A 17,641-nucleotide genomic window follows, 5' to 3' on the forward strand; every position below is an offset into this window, starting at 1 on the left:
CAAAGAATAAAGTACCCCACATGTTGCACTTCACTTTCCTACTCTCCTCATTCAGTCCCGCCTTGCCACTCACGGGCCCAGCCGCTCCACGGCATGTGGGATCCTCGCAGACCGGGGCACGAACCCGTGTCCCCTGCATCGGCAGGTGGACTCTCAACCACTGCGCCACCAGGGAAGCCCTGGCTTTTTTTTTTTTTTTTTTTGCACTTTACTTTCTTACTCTCCTCATTCAGTCCCGCCTTGCCACAGAGCTCTTCCTGACACCCAGCCCATGCCACTCACAGAGACAATGGTGGGGAGGATGCCAACACCGTACACACACCTGCAAAACTCCAGAGGGACACATAACTTACCAGAGCATCAATGAGTACTTCTGCTCCTTCTTCACTCTCATGGAGGGTATCTATGTCTGTTAATTCCTGAAGCAAATCAACCACAGCTATGGACACATGTGAAAAACGTTAAGGGTAACACATACATATGAAAATCCAACTGACATTTTATTAAAATATTTGGTTCCCTTTCATTTCCTGGTCAATCGCTTCATCACCATTTACCTTTGATACACTCTAGTTTTATTAACATCTCTTCAACAAGGTTCTACTCACAGTGGGTGTTCAATAAATGTTGGTAACTGCTTCACTTAGTTCCTTTCCTTACGCTGCCTTCCTGGCAACTTATTCCATAGGTTCAATGCATTTTCATAAATTTCAAAACTTCAAATAGATCACTTGGGAGGTCACTTTTCCAGTGAGAAAAAGGCCAACACCCTTAACCTTACCTCATAATTTAAATTCTTGGAACTCAGTATAATCTTAACTATCTTCTACACTTCACCTTCAAAGACAGTAATGATTTCTTCTGAGATAAGATGGCTGGTGTTCACCAAGGAGTCTTCAGAAATCAGGGCGTGACAAAATAGGTTTAAAATGTAGAGGACTGTGCTAGACCCCACCAACCTCCCTTCCTCTTAAATACCATGTTGCTTTGGACATAAAAGGAAGGTGAACAATGATGATTAAACACAAGGCAAAAAGAGAGAGACAGGGACATACAGGAGAAAGAAAACAGGAAGGAGAGAAAAAAGGAGTTATGTTTGGAAACTGGAAGCCCAAACTAAGTTTCCCTTCCGTCACCTTGGACACATACATACACACACAAACACACACACGCACGCACGCGCACGTGCGCACACACACCACTTGCTCTGTCAACCAGCATTTATTGAATGCTTATGATGAGTAAAGCACTGTGATAGTGACAAAGGCAAATCTATTCACTCTGGGCCTCAGTTTCCTCATTGATAAAATGAGGAAGTTAAGGTAACTAAAGACATTTAAAAAAATTATATACCACAGGCAATTACCAACATGTAACAAATGAGGAATACAGACAACTTGAACTGCACACATCCTGACAAAGGAGCAAACTGAACTGGGAAATAAGGAAAGATTTGCTAAAGATGACTGGTCAGAAAACAGGCCACTAAATAGATGAGGGCAGGTAGGCTAGAAAGCAAAACATCAGGAATATAGACAGAGAGATTAGAATGTACAAAGGTATATGAAGAGGAGAAGAAAGAGGATTAGGGACGGGGGGAGGGGAGAAAATTATAACTAGACTCATATGAAGAAAATAATATCTTGAAAGAATAATATAATAGCTGTGTGCAGGATGCACTAAAGCACTGTGAGTGTTGGGTTTGGGGGTGGGTAGATGGGGGGTTGGGGAAAAGCCAGGCCTGAAGGAGGAAGACCTGTTCCGAAGCTACAACACACAAAAGAGTCCAGAAGTGAGATGACAAGGGTCAGAATCAGGGCAGTTTCAATGCAAACTGGAAAGAAAAAAATAAAAAGAAAGATATAGGACATATTAACAAGAATGATAGGACTTGCTAACTGCCAACTGATGTTACAGGTATTTTATGAACATCTTTTGCTAAAAGAAAAATTATTCAAAGGTTTGTTTTATTTATCTATACCTGACCAGCTGACCATCATGAATAAGTAATTAAGCTTTCCGTGTCTTATTCTTTCACACTTTAAAGTAATATATATGCAAAACTTCGGTGTGCTATGAAATTCTACGTGTATAATGAGATTAAAGGTCTTTGGATAAAACTCCTTCATGCGTATAGTACATAGCCTTTATTAACAAAGTAACCAGAAAGCTCTTCACACAAAGACCATGTATCAAACATGATGTATAGTAAACTAAAATACGTAAATTGTTTGAATTAAAAAACAAAACAGCCTAACCAAACTAACCTCTAGAAATTCTGAGTAGTAGGAATTAGTAGTTCTCCCTCTCTAAACACTGCTGTAGATGCCATCATAATAACTACCATTTTTAAAAAGTCATCATTATGCCAAGCACTGTGCTACTGAATTCTCACAGCAGCACTATAAGTGTGATCCCCACTTTACAGATAAGAAAGCAAAAGCTGAGAGTGGTTAAGTAACTTATCTAAAGGTCACTGCAATAGTAAGGGAGAATATTAGGTCCACCTGATTCCAAAAACAATACCTTTGCCCGTACTCTTCATATTAATGCACAGGGGAGTATAAACCAGGTTTTAAAACAGCTAGATTCAGGTAAATTATAGCTATTGACCCTACTATAATAACAGAGAAAAGGACTGTCACTTACTTCATCATAAATTATTAAAACCCCAGGAAAAAGAACAAAAATGCTAACAACTCCTCATCCTCCTCATCTGAGAAGCTCCCATATTTATTCTCTTGAAAAGTTCTTACATATGAGATGTAAAAATCTTATTATTTATCCACCTGCTTATTTAATATGCATGATGACATTTCATCCATCCATCCATCCATCCACCATAGAGTCAGATGTCTATAGGACAAGGATGTGAATTGGGCATGCAATAAGTACTATCATTACATCCCCTGAGTAACATCATGCCCCACTAAGTACTTAATAACTATGATTATTAATTAAACATTAGCCTCAAGAGACAGGTGGGGCATATATGAAAGAACAATAGATGAAGAGTCAGAGCAAACTTGAGGACAGGGGTCATATCATATTTATCTTTGCTTCCTATCTTTAGTGAACCAAACTGTCCCCAAATTGTTAATACTATGGAATCTTGCTCAAGCTCCTTTATTTCCTTACAGCTTAGTTTCCTCATCTGTAAAAAGGTGATAATGATCTCTGCCCAGCCTATCTCACTCAGTAGCTATAAGGAATAAATGACATCATGTATGTCAAAGGGCAAGTAAATCCAAGTACTGAGAAAATAAGAAAGCACTATAATAAAGACTGTTGTTAGTCAATTCTTCCCACAGAATGGCCAAACCCTATTACCTTCATTTTTTCTAAAACCTCTAAAATCTAAAATTTAAGCTAACAACAGCACGATCCTCCCTTTCTGGGTCACAATGGGTTGGAAGATCTAATTTTATATTTCAGCTATGCCACAGAAATTCAGATTGATCAAGTCCTTTTTCAGCCTCTAAGGTCTTATGGGACAGGTATCATATTTTTCTTTGATTATTCTTATACCATGCTCACAAATGGGTCACATTAAACCTGGGGGAAAAAAGGAAAAGAAAATTTGACAATGGTGATTGTTTTATATAGGAACAGAATGAATGTCTAACTTTTACCAAGAAAAGTCATTTCTTATAATGGTCCAGTAGATATCTCCTTGCCTACTACACTCCTGCCTCAGTTGAGAAGTCAAATAAGAAATCACTTACTAGCTACCAGGTCTGGTAAACAACTCATCAATCCTACCACTAACTGATTTTACATAAATTCTCAACTTTCACCAAATAGCATTTCAGCAAGGCAGGAATGAGTTCATAATTGTAATCATCAACTCCCGAGTAATATGATCCAGAAGACAGAGGTCATCTGAAGACCAGAAAGAGGAATAAGAAGGGAAACTAAAGATAAGCAGATGAACTCTCAGTCTTAATGAGAAAATTCAGCATGGTCTGCCACCCCTCCAGCGTTTCTTCACAAGCAGACTCTGGGCATGGGTGATAGGTTTTTCCACTGTAGTTACAATTTCATTTCACAAGGTAAAAGGCTCTCCCATCCAAGTGCAATAGGAAAACAGAGAGCCTCTCTTTGCGAATTACTAAAACACAGTTTTTAATAGCCTATTTTGTCATGTCGGGTAGAAAGGCCACCCCACTCACTCCCTCTGCACCTGTCCACTACTGGGGCGATAAGCCAGTATAATAAGAGGGGAAGTAGAAAAGACCAGCTGGGTACAAAATGGCCCACAACACAATGGTTTTTAGAAAAAGAGGGGTGTTTGCTTTTATTTTGGCTTTAGGTATTTGTTTTTTTGGCCTCATCTCATGTAGAGTCTTGGGACAGAAACGGGGCATCAATTTCATTAATCTCCAGTGAGATGTGACCATAAGGAACAAAATTATTAAAAGAAAAAAAAAGATAAAGAGGAACAAAATATATTAAGCAGATGGCTTTTTTTAAAGTTCTTTCAAAAATGCTTCTTTAAGAAAAATGACCAGTCTGGATTCACAGTATGTAACTGATTTAATGGAACAAATCTGGGGTTTTTTAGAAGTCTTTTTTTCTTTTATTCCTAGATTAGAAGAGTGATTAGATATAGCTCAATTAATGCAGATGAATTTCTAAACAGACAAAACAGTCTTTTTCTCCTTTTAAAATAATGGCACAGAACTACCTAGAATGAATCTAGATTCTTAATTTTACCCCAATCCTTAACCAAAATAATATGAGGGAAAAAAATGTCCTCATTCAACATTTATTAAGTACCTACTAAATGTCAGTGGGCACTGTTAGGCCACAGGGGAAATGTCCAAAGCAGGCTACAACCACCCTAGCCTTCCAAGGACATGGAATTCACCTAACTCATAAGCAAGATCAAAAGTTACATTAAGAGGTCCTTTTCCTAGATTGCCATTTTGGCACTCTTCTAATCTGACTTACTTCAGAGCATACTTAAATGGCTCAAAAAAAATGGGTGGTTCATCAGTACAGATTATCAGGGAAGTTAGACTACCAATCAGGAAAAGAAGTAAATTCTTTTCAGTGTAATTTTTTTTTTTAATAAATTTATTTATTTATTTTTGGCTTCATTGGGTCTTTGTTGCTGCATGCAGGCTTCCTCTAGCTGCGGTGGGCGGGGGCTACTCTTCATTGCCCTGCGCGGGCTTCTCATTGAGGTGGCTTCTCCTGTTGAGGAGCACACGCTCTAGGCGCATGGGCTTCAGCAGTTGGGGCTCCCGGGCTCTAGAGCGCAGGCTCAGTAGTTGTGGCACACTGGTTTAGTTGCTCCGCGGCACGTGGGATCCTCCCGGACCAGGGCTTGAACCCGTGTCCCCTGCATTGGCAGGCGGATTCTTAACCACTGCGCCACCAGGGAAGTCCCTTCAGTGTAATTTTGATTCTAGAAATATCAAGACAAGAATAGCTCCTAGCAAAACAACAGCTTGACATATAAAGTCTTGTTAGACAGTGCTTGCAGGAAAGCACTGAAGCAATAGCCAACTCCCTCCCAGTCCAATTAGAAGAAAGCCCTTAGGAGGCACAAACCCTTCCCAGCCCTATCCCTGCTCATTAGCACTGGGGCTCGAACACAAGGCACCCCTGACTATTGTACACACCCTCTGGGATAATATGGTGTGTCGTACAGACCCAAACTGCTCAAGTGCAATTGATCCCTGCTAGTCTAAAAAAAACCTGTCTGCCCTTTATTTTCCAATTCCCACAATAATTCTTCACAAAATCCAACGGGACAACTTTGCAAGTTCTCCTGACTCTCTAGAGTTTGAGAAAACTAAGCAGTAATTTAGAAAAGAATAGTGCTAACGACCACTCCCTATTTCAGACAAAATAGAGCTGTCCCATCAGGACCAATGATCTACTCTGTAATTAACAAAACAAATCTCTCCCTTCCTGCATATTAGCATGCAACGGAATGTACTGATGCCCTAAATTAACAGTACAATGAGACCTCATTTTTCTGAATCACAAATGGGTGAAGAGAAAGCAGATTTGAAAAAATCTGGTTTATATTATTCAATAGTTTTTATTAAAGAATAGGGCACTTAGCTGAGAAGCAGTGGTCATGATTTTAAAAATAAATAAAGCCATGGACCTGATATTCCTATAAGTTTGTAGTGACTACGTGAGCACATCAGCTTCTAGCATGTGAGGAATGGCAATTTCCATTGCCACGGTAGAAATCATGAAAATAAACTTGAAATGCACACTAATCTCCACATCTATCAAAAGCTTACCCATCTGCAATGCCCAATTCCCTAATCACTGCCAAACCAGAGATGACCTACGTTTTCTCAGAACACCAATGGTACTTCCTGAGCATAACACTCCAAGGGCACTTACCACACATAGTAATGTGAGTGTTTTTGCTATCAACTAGAGTTATTTTTTTAAATTAATTAATTAATTAATTTTTGGCTGCATTGGGTATTCGTTGCTGCGCCCAGGCTTTTCTCTAGCTGCGGCGAGAGGGGGCTACTCTTCGTTGTGGTGCGTGGGCTTATCATTGCGGTGGCTTCTCCTTGCGGAGCACGGGCTCTAGGCGCGTGGGCTTCAGTAGTTGTGGCACACAGCCTCAGCAGTTGTGGCTTGCGGGCTCTAGAGCGCAGGCTCAGTAGTTGTGGTGCACGGGCTTAGTTGTTCTGCAGCATGTGGGATCTTCCCGGACCAGGGCTCGAACCCGTGTCCCCTGCATTGGCAGGCGGATTCTTAACCACTGCGCCACCAGGGAAGTCCTCAACTAGAGTTATTATTTGTTTCCCTGATAGCACCCAACAGAGCTTATCATACAAAGGAGGAACCCGGTAAATGCCATGATCTGCCATAAGGACTTTAGAAAGGATTCCACTGACTCTTCCCTCAAATTGAGAACACAGCAAATGACATATAAAAATAAGATATTTATAGATTTGCTGCCCTAATTTTTTTTTTCTTTTGGTGATAGCAGAAGAGGTGATTAGCCATGAACTGGGGTTCCATCTTCCTCTTGTTTTATTCCTCCTTGGTCCTTTAGGCAAATTGAGTAAATTTGGTTTAAACTGGGCCACAGAACTGACTGCTTAGCAATACCTTAAGAAAATATCTTTAGGGACTTCCCTGGTGGCACAGTGGTTAAGAATCCGCCTGAAAATGTAGGGGACACGGGTTCGAGCCCTGGTCCAGGAAGATCCCATATGCCGCAGAGCAATTACGCCCGTGCACCACAACTACTGAGCCCTCATGCCACAACTACTGAAGCCTGCAAGCCTAGAACCCCTGCTCCGCAACAAGAGAAGCCACCGCAATAAGAAGCCCGCACACTGCAACGAAGAGTAGCCCCCGCTCGCCACAGCTAGAGAAAGCCCATGAGCAGCAATGAAGACTGAATGCAGCCTAAATAAATAAATAAATAAATAAATAAATAGGGCTTCCCTGGTGGCGCAGTGGTTAAGAATCCACCTGCCAATGCCGGGGTCATGGGTTCAAGCCCTGGTCCGGGAAGATACCACGTGCCACGGAGCAACTAAGCCTGTGCGCCACAACTGCTGAGCCTGCGCTCTGGAGCCTGCAAGCCACAGCTACTGAGCCCACGTGCCACAACTACTGAAGCCCGCGTGCCTAGAGCCCGTGCTCCGCAACAAGAGAAGCCACCGCAATGAGGAGCCTGCGCACCGCAACGAAGGGTAGTCCCCCATCACTGCAACTAGAGAAAGCCTGCGTGCAGCAACGAAGACACAACACAGCCAAAAATAAAAATAAATTAATTTATAATAAATAAATAAAATAAAAAATAAAATACCTTTAAATGTACGTTTGATTTTATTTTTCTGTAGAAACACTCCAAAAGGGTCAAAAAAAGGGCTCTGAACATGTTTAAGTGATTTATTTTAAAGGAAAAATTGTTTTAAAAAGCAACATTTCTAAAAGGCAGCAGCTGTTGAATCCCACCTTGTGTCCCCTCCTAATGCATTCAGAGTGACTCTTCAATTCATGTGAGGGGTGTGCTCCTCCCTCTCTGCCCCTCACCCCCAGAGGTGCTCTTCACGGACCAGAATTCCTCTCCACAGCCAACTGATGGCTGAGCTCCAGCCTCTCAAGGGGGGAGATGAGGCACAGAAGCGCTGACAAGCCCTCACCAGCAGCAGTGATGCAGAGCGCCAGAATAAACTCTGAAGCTGCTTCTCACGGTTGAAAGGACGAGGCACAAGCTGTTTTCTCACATCCTCTGCCTCTTAAGGTTACAACAAACCAGCCTCTATCCAATTAAAGTCCCTATAGTTTATGTTTTCTCAGAGAAGGACAAAGCAAAGATGACCTGTGCTTGCTGGGACCATAACCAGCCATGTATGGTCTTGGTTGATAAATGAAGAGTTAAAAAAGATTAAAAATTTAAGTCCTGACTGCCACGAAATTGTTTATTCATGGTAAGGTGTTTCGGGCAGTTACAGCTGTACAACAGTAAATTGTTAACAACCGTTTCCCGAAGAAAAATTTCCATTATAGATCACAGATACAACAAGAAGCAGAGTGCAATGCTACTGGGAGATCGACATTCCAACTGATAGAGGATGTGTTAGATGTAAGTCAAGAGGGCCTACCCTTTCTTGAAACCACTTTCAAGAAAAACGGTACTTTGAGGAGGATGACATTTACCGTAATTGCTGCATCTAATTAAAATGAGGTAATTTTTAAAATTTCAAATGCACTTTAAACTTGATGTAGGGCATAATTAAAAAATTAGATTAAAAAAAATATCATTAGGGCAGCAGGGTGAAGGTTAGCAGACAAGAAGGGGAAAAAACAGTTTAGCTCTCAGAAAACAGGAGGGAAATGGCAGTCTGTCAAAGTTATTATAGGGGGGACTTGTTTTTTTCCCTTCTTAAAGACCAGAACGTAACAACTTGGAACATCTGTGCCATTGTCTTTCCCAAACATCCCGATGTCGAGCACACTTCTTGTGTCTGTCTTCTCCCCAGCAGGAACCAGGCTGGTGAATCAGCAAAGTGTCAGCATCTTCAGAAAGCTGCCACTATTATTTTGAGTTAGCAAGAATAAAAGAAGAATAAGAGTTGTGTTTCCAGAAACAAAATTAGGTGATTGCTGTAGTAATACACAAGGTAACGGGTGACTAAACAACTCTGTCAGGGATGTAGTAAATCCTACAGGGAAAAGACTCAAGGTGCATTAGAAATGACACCGGACTGGAAATCAGGGGCCTGGAGTGCCAGCCTCAACCTCAACAGCTAGTGGTCCAACATCTAGACCTTAGACTTGTTACTAACTAAACAAATAAGGCCCTGGACTAAGTCAACTCTAAGGTCTGTTTGGATTCTGAAAATCTACCATTCTTAGGTGAATTGAAATGTGAAGTCACAATTAGAACTCTTGGTTACTAACACTGTGAGGACCAGTTAGTACCTTGAATAGGGCTATTTGTATGCTAGATACTCAGTATGTTTACTGACGGATACTGCTTGAACATCAGTGCAGCCTATGGTTCCTGGGGGTCTAGCACAGTGCCTGATAAGCACTCAAAGCCATGTCTACCAAATGAATTCATGAGACCCATACCAAGCTCACCCAGAGACAAGCTAATTGACTAGGGTCCTCGTACAACCTAGAACCTCCCAGTGATGAGTATGGGGAATATACTAATCAATCTAGGGACTGACAGAAATTCTCAGTACTGTCTAACATTCCATGAATTATCAGAAATGGCTTAAAAGATCACCCTTCAGGAAGCCTGCATTAAGATTATTCACTGATTTATTTCTATGAGAATTATCAGGCAGGAAAGAACCTAGTCAGACATGCTCTCAGGAGAGAGATTACCAGAAAGATGAAAATAACATGAAGCAGCAGCAGATTTCCCATGAATATCACTCAAGCAGACTAACTACATTTGTCTCTTACCTTCAGAAATCTGTATTCAAACAGAACAACTATTGGAAGAGAATTTGCTTTAATGACCGTAACCCCAACCACAGGTACATCAAAAACCTTTCCCACTAAAGCTGTTTCACATCTGATAGCAAAGACAAAGTATAAAAAGGTTTAAGCCATGATTCAGCTTCAGTTAAAAGTAACATTTACTAAATACCTACTATGTATCAGAAACTGCTTAGCACTTATATGAACTCCTTTGATCCTCTCAATAACACAGAAAGGCAAAAGTTTATATATATATATATATATATATATATATATATATATATATATGAATTTTTTTTTTCCAGTAAATGCCATCCACGAATATACACAGTATCATTCCCACAGAAGAGTCTATAGCATTTAAGTCTTGAAAACAAGGTGACAACTGAATTCACAATTTTTAGATACTTCGGTAATTTAATGTTCTATGCCCTTAAGGCTGTTAGACCTTAAGGTATCCAGGTCTGGTTACGTCCCAGTGACATAACTCATCTACTTTTGCAGATGAGAATACTAAGGGCTGGAGGGGCACCAAATTTCATACAGGGAATCAAACTTAGACTGTCTGTTTAGGTCTAATGCTGTCAACAAATACTAAATGTTATTGTGCACCCAGCCTCTTTTAAGGAATTGGGAATATAGCAGTAAACAAAGTAGATAAAAATCCCTGTCTTTCTGGACATTCGAATGTGAGACTAGAGGAGGGTTCAACTCCACTGGGCCATCTGTTAGCAAAATGATGTCTAGATCAACAGATGTAAATCCTGTCTGGTTTTGCCTATATAATGGGCCCCCAAATCAAGATCCTGAAAAATTAATGCTGTTAATGTATGAACAGGATACATCACGATGAATTCTAACACTAATAAGAGCAAGTAGGACAATTAAGGGTTGCCCAAGGTTTATTAATAGATAAAAACCAGACTTTCGAATGAGTAAAGAGAAGCGTGTGATTCAAGATGGCAGAAAATTAAAATGGAAATAGAAAACCAAACGTGACAGCAGACATCAGCAGAGACAGACAGGAGAAGAGAGTAAACAGCATTCCCCCACCACGTCTGCCTTCCTAATGAGGACAGATCTGAAAGGATATCTGTATTATCATGTCCAAGCAACCCGAGGAGAGACTGAACAGCATTCAGCTCTACCAGAAGGTGGTACAGGTCTGGCATGGTGGCCACCACGTGCATCTCCTGAATGATATCATTTAGGTCCAGCTCAGATTCCATAAACCTAGGAAGGGAAAACAAGACAGCATTATTGAAAGGGAAGGGGTACAATCAGTACTGAGGAGCAAACAGCAACATAATCCAGACAGAGAGACAATCTGTCAAAGTGTCTACAACAGACCAACCAAGAAGTATGCTCGTCCAAAAATCATACTGTCACACAATTTCCTTGGGAAATCGATTTCCTCGTTACAAAAATCAATCTCGGATTCAGATCTCACTACAGGGTTCCCCTTACTCTTGCAGTCACAAGTTGCCTTTTAGAGGCTTCGAAAGCATTTTGCAGCATCTGATGCTCTAACTGCCCACCAGTCCTGTGGATTAGCTACCATTACCCCTTGGAATGGCAATTCACTCTGTTGTCCTGAACATAGTTATCCTACTGATCCAAAAAGGGCTTCTCTTAACTACCACTTCAGATCAAGAGCCAATTATTCCCCTTACCTAAAGGAAAGTACAGAGATTCTGCTGCCATCCAGAAATACCTTCCCCTCCCCCACACCCCTTCCAATGAGCTGATTAAGAGAAAGATCTCAAAGTAAAGTCTGGCATCCTGTAATCACCACCATATCTTAAGTAGCACGGTACTTCACTCACATTTCCACACCTGAACCTTTCTGCAAACCTATGCCCAGGCACAAAGAACAGAACTGCTTTGCATTCACCTCTGCATGCCCTCCCCCAGTGTTTGACATGGAAGAAATGCCCGCTAAGCCTTTGATGAACAAGACAGGAAGGTTTGTTCTGAGAAGGAAATGAGCTAATCCATGTAAAGCAACTGAAAAAATAACTGGCTGAGAGGAATCAGTGGTTAAACACACTCTGGAGCCAGAATGCCTGGCTCTGAACCTCACTTCGCCACTTACTTAGCTTCTCTTTGCCTCAGTTTCTTCATCTGTATAATAAATGGGATAATAAAGTTACCTATCTCATAGGCTACTGTAAAAAGTAAATGAACAAATACACATAAAGCACTTAAAAAATGTCTGACATGCAAAAAGCACTATACATTTGCTCTCATTTCTATTACTACTACTAACACATACAATATGTCTATCTTCCCTTCCAGAATGTAAGCTTCTTAAAGACAGGAATTATATCTTTTGTCTCTATGTATCCACAGATGCCTGCTTAACTGAATTGAGGCCACAAAGAAAAGGAACATAGGCAGGGACTCCTGAAGTCATAAAGGACTCATCAACCTCCAGATGCTGAGAAGCTGGGCAAATACCACCTATCCAGAACTCTGGAGATTCTGTAAGAACAAAATCTGGAGACTATAATTTTTTTAAAACATGTCCATAATTTAGACAATATCTTACCACTGTTTTTCTCCATTACTATTTTTAATCATAACATTTATGTATTTTTTTCTGATTATAAAACACCACTTTTTGTAGAAAACTGGGAAAAGGAAAGAAGAGTCCTCAAAAAGTAAACTGAAATCATCTATAATCTTATTAACCAGAAATAACCACTGATAATACTCTGGTATATTTAAGTCATTTTTCTCAACTCATAGCCTTCCCCCTGCCTAAAAGTAGGCTACACAGTATACAGTTCTATATATAATTTTTGCTGCTGTTGTTAACATAGTCTGAACAATTCCTCTTATCATTAAACATTCTTCTACAGCAGGAAAAGCCAGTATCCAACAGGGCTGTTAGTCCTTCTTAGCCCTTGGCAAAGTCCCTCACTGAGCACAGCATCTCCCCCGCTGAGCCCAGACATGGCTTCAGAATCCTTCTCAACATAGAGTTCCAAGAAAAGACTACCAATCAATCATGGAGAGGGAACAGATTAGGCCTATCTGAAAGTCCTATTCTAAATAATACATTTTAAAAAGCTACATGGTGTTCCCTTGCATAGATGTTCCATAATTTATTTTACCAGTCCCCGTTTGTCAGACATTCAGGTGGTTTCCAATTTTTTCCTTTACAACAAATGACACTAAGATGCATGTATTCATAACTATCGTGTTAGGATAATTCCCAGGAAGGAAAGTACCAAGTCAAAGAGTATGCATAACTTAACAGGTTTTGATATATTCTGCCAGAAAGGCACCAATAGTGTATGAACTCCCTGTTTCCCCTCACCCTCTTCAAAAACAGTATTATCTATTTAAAAATCTCCTAATTGAGACGGGAAATGTAACTTTTTTAAATTTTGCATTTCTGATACCACCATGGTAAAAATTTTGTTAATGTTTACTAGCTATTTGTATTTCTTCTTTGCCCATTTTTATATCAGGGTGTTCATTTTATTACTGATTTATAAGCACTCTATATACTAATGAAATTAATCTCTGTGATATATTGCAAAAAAAAACCCAGAGAAAAATATTTGTCCTTTAATTTGTACATCGTGCTGACATAAAGGTTTTTAATTACCTTTGCCTTATGAACTCTATTTTACCTGTATGCTGAGCAAGGTTTTTTCTATGCTAAGATCAGATATACGGTGTACTTTTATGTTTATACATTTTTAAATGTTTAGGAGTAATATAAGTAAAATTTATTTCAGTGTATAATATAGGGCAAAGATCTAACTTTATACTCTGCAAATGTCTGGCCAATTGCCCCAATACTATAATCTATCTCTTTTCCACAAATTTGAAGAAATGCCACCTCTATCATACACTAAATTTTAATGTGTACTCTAATCTGTTTATGGGCTTTTCACTCCATTTCATTGATTTGTCTTCAAATTCCTGAGCCAGGACCATACTTTCATAGTGTTACAATATATTTTATATCTGTTACTGCAAAACACTCCTATGTTAGCTTTCTTTTTGAATGTTTCCTTGTCTAGTCTCACCTGCTTATTATTCCAAGTAAACTTCAAAATTATTTTTGTCAGACCCCCCCCCATAGCACTTTTTTTTTTAAAGTCTCCTTCCACAGTGCTTACAAATAGATTACCTTTTAAATCACTAGTTCCCCATCACCTAAAGTGTGGAAACCAAATCAGAATCATGACATGGAAGGGCTGGTGCAGACTTCAGATATTCCACGGGACAGTAGATCTGTTTAATCTTTGAATCTAACGGGCTCAGCAAATCTCTAAGGCTTATTTGCCTTACATGGGTAGTTTAAAACAAAACAAAACAAAAAATCTGATTTCTTGAGAGTAACTTGACAAAAGATTTTTGCAGCTCACTGGGAAGAATTAGCAAGGGAGACTGGGCACTAACTAGTAATAAACAAGATCATCTTGCATACAAGGAAGAGATTTGGGGACTTGAGTGATAATTAGTGAATGAACGTCAGCCTGGAGAGAAGCTTCTGGTAGTATCCTGCAGGGCTCCATCCTTGGTCTGTTTAGATCAACTATATTATTTTATTATTATGTTTTGATCAACAACTTGGGTGAAGATATATAAAAGGCAAACTTAACAAATGTCATATAACACAAAGCTTATAGTGAACACAGCAGCTGACAGAATCAATTCAAAAAGTTTCTGACAGGCAATGATGATGGGCCAAATCTAACAGGAGAAAAATTACCTAGGGTCTACATGGAGAACGCATTGAACCAAAAAGTCAAGTATGAATACATGGGGCAGGAAAGACACAGTGTAGTAAGAGGACATGTGTAGAAAGGACCTGATGGTTTTAGTCAACTGTAACCACGATACAAATCAGACCACGAAACAGTTCTGCCAGGACAGAGACTACTTCTCAGTCATCTCTGGACACCTAGCACTGGGCACACTCCCTGGTCCACTGCAGAAATTCAGCAGATGACTTCCAAATGAAGGAGCAGAGGAAAGTAGCTGCCACAAATGCTGCTATGGTTTTAGGCTGCTTAAAAGAAGACAAGATAGTTATGCTGATTAGATGACCATAAAAGTCTGTGACATCTGTTATGGGAACCATACTTTAGGAGGGATATGGAAACTAATTTGGGGAAGCAACTGAGGTTATAAGGAGTCTAGATATCCTCTCACAGGAGGATTTGTTGAAATTCTTTTTCATTCGGAGTTGAAATCTTAAGAGTCAGAGCTGCCAAACGATGAAATAGGTTTCTCTGGAAAGTTAGATCTTTGTCACTGGGGGTAATTAATAAAAGGTGATATAAAAAAATCAATGATGAGAAGGGAGAAACGGACTGTACCTTTCAGTCCCTTCCAACTTTGAAATCCTTCTTCCAAATATGCAATCTTAACCAAATATCTGTAAGTTTAGAAAGTCAGAAAATTATCACAACAAAACGAGCAGAAAGTCAACTGTGAGCAGGGAAACAGCATAAAAATACCACTGGGGTCCCATGTGACATGAGTAACGAGATATAGTGGAAATGCCTGGACTTAGGAATGAAATTGACCTGGGTCACACCCCAGCAACATTATTTACTGGCTGTGTAACCATTAGCAGTGTGTCAATAAGTATTTATGGGCACATACTAGGTGCCAGTCACTGTGCTAGGTACTGAGGATATAACAGATAGCAAAATAATCCCAGTTGCTGTCCTCACCAAGCTCTTAGCCTAGCACAAATATAAATAATCTATTACATACAATTCATTGTAAGGATATCCAGCATTGCCCAAGAAAATTGCCATTGGAACACAGAGCGCTGGGCTCCAACCTTGTCAAGGGAGACAGAATATTAACTAACCTATCTCTAAAACTCAACTTAATCTTCCTACCTGAATTATAGTGAGGATTAAAAGAGATAATAAAATGCCTAACAAGTGTTGGCATGTAGTAGATAGTCAATGAATCTAGATACCCTCAAGTTTGCTACACTATAACAAAGAAAATTCTCTTTTTGCTGACAAAAGTACAAGCCTACTCATTTAAAAGCACACACTACAGTATTTGCAGACGGCTGCCTAGGGATTAGATATACCTTCAGCAATAGATGACTCACAGCTGGGGGGAGAGGATCAAGCTAGAGGTCAATGAGAAGGCAATAGAGCAACATATTAAAACAGTAACCCAGGCTGAGCTGGGGTCACTGATTCCATCTGGTAGGACGAAGAATATTCTGCTAGCTTGCCCATGTACATTTGCTTCAGACCAGCAGGATGTTCTCCCTCAACCACAAAAGTGAATTTTAGCAAGTGATCAGCAATGTTCAAAAACACTATAAGAACAACAGAAACCACCGAGTCCTCCTGCAATCGCAAAACCAGCTGTAAGTGCACAGAGAACATGATGCTTCCCTCACCTGGCTAAATCAGCAGTTCTCAAAGTGTGGTCCTGGGACTGCAGGTGGTGGCTGGAGATCCTTTCAGGGGTTTATAAGATCAAAACTACTTTTACAACAGCTCCAAAACATTATTTGCCTTTTTCACTCTCATTCTCTCAGGAGTGTATGGTGGAGTTTCTCAGACAACTATACAACAATGTGATGATACCACTGCCCTAATGGCTAATGAAATGTGTACTTGAATATTCTAGAATTTTCTTAGATAAGTACTTTGGGGTACTCAAAAATTTAAGGGCACAAAGGGATCCCGAGAGTAAAAAATTTGAGGACCACTAAACTAAATAATTCTGCCCCTGCAAAAATGAAGAGGAAAACTACTAAAGGACTTACTAGGGAAACAGCACACTCTACTAGATGTGATGTTTGGGAGAAAGATCACACAGTGCAAAGTAGAGGCTGCATAAGAGAAGTGTCAACTGAATCTGAAATGCAGCCAAATGAAGAGAGGCATTTTTTGGTATGCAATCAAAATGACAATCATATATATGGGAAAATAAATTTGAATGTTTCTGATCTCAACCGGAAAGTTTCATTCAAATATGCTCTAGCAATTTTCATTTTAATTGCACCTTGCTGGTCTAGAGAATTATTAAAGACACTGCACCAGTAAGAATTCAAGAACTCAAGGTTAAAACACAATATAGTTTCCTAACTGCTTTTGGACGTTTAAAAAAAAAAAATGTTCTTTATGCATAATTTCAATTTTCAAATGTTTAGATTTTAAAACTAAAATAGTATATAAATTTTGTGTGAATGGAAAACACTGTTGATATTTTTAAATAAAATAACATTTTCTTAAAACCAGTTCATGAATTGTAACAATATAGCATCTGTGGTACCTAAGATGTAGATGGTGAACATAAGCTGCAGAAACTCGCTGCTCTAAAATGACAAGTATACCTACCAAGCGGGCAAAGGTAATACTGCCATTCCAAGAAGTAAATTGGATTTCTTAAATTTCCAGTGTCATCAGCCTGTGGCATAGCTGCCTCATAATGTATCCTTGGGTTCCAAGCAATAGGGATGTAGTAAATATGACATCAACTATATAAGATCTCTCTTGTTTACTGAGTGCCTACAGTATATGGCAGGTACCGTGCCAGGTACTACAGAGACAAACAATACACACCAACTAAAAGGAACACAGAGTCTAATGCAGGAAGACCGCTGAGTAAAGAAATAACAATAAAACAAATGGCAAAGATGTCAAGAGATCAAATTCATTGTGGGCAAGAACACAGGGAAAGACACCTGCTG

General features: G+C 39.7%; 1 protein-coding gene across 1 annotated transcript in view; it reads right to left on the minus strand.

The window, feature by feature from the left end:
* The window catches only part of CTNNBL1 (catenin beta like 1), a 172,190-nt gene that overhangs the window by 116,083 nt on the left and 38,466 nt on the right, over nucleotides 1–17,641 (minus strand). Inside the window, exons 4-5 of the mRNA XM_007447720.1 lie at nucleotides 11,033–11,172; nucleotides 354–451 (exon numbers count right to left, since the gene is read on the minus strand). Of these exons, the coding sequence (XP_007447782.1) occupies nucleotides 354–451; nucleotides 11,033–11,172 (238 nt within the window). The remainder of the gene's footprint in view (nucleotides 1–353; nucleotides 452–11,032; nucleotides 11,173–17,641) is intronic.

Source organism: Lipotes vexillifer, unplaced genomic scaffold (assembly GCF_000442215.2).
Source record: "Lipotes vexillifer unplaced genomic scaffold, Lipotes_vexillifer_v1.1 scaffold397, whole genome shotgun sequence".
In the NCBI taxonomy this organism is placed as follows: Eukaryota; Metazoa; Chordata; class Mammalia; order Artiodactyla; family Lipotidae; genus Lipotes; species Lipotes vexillifer.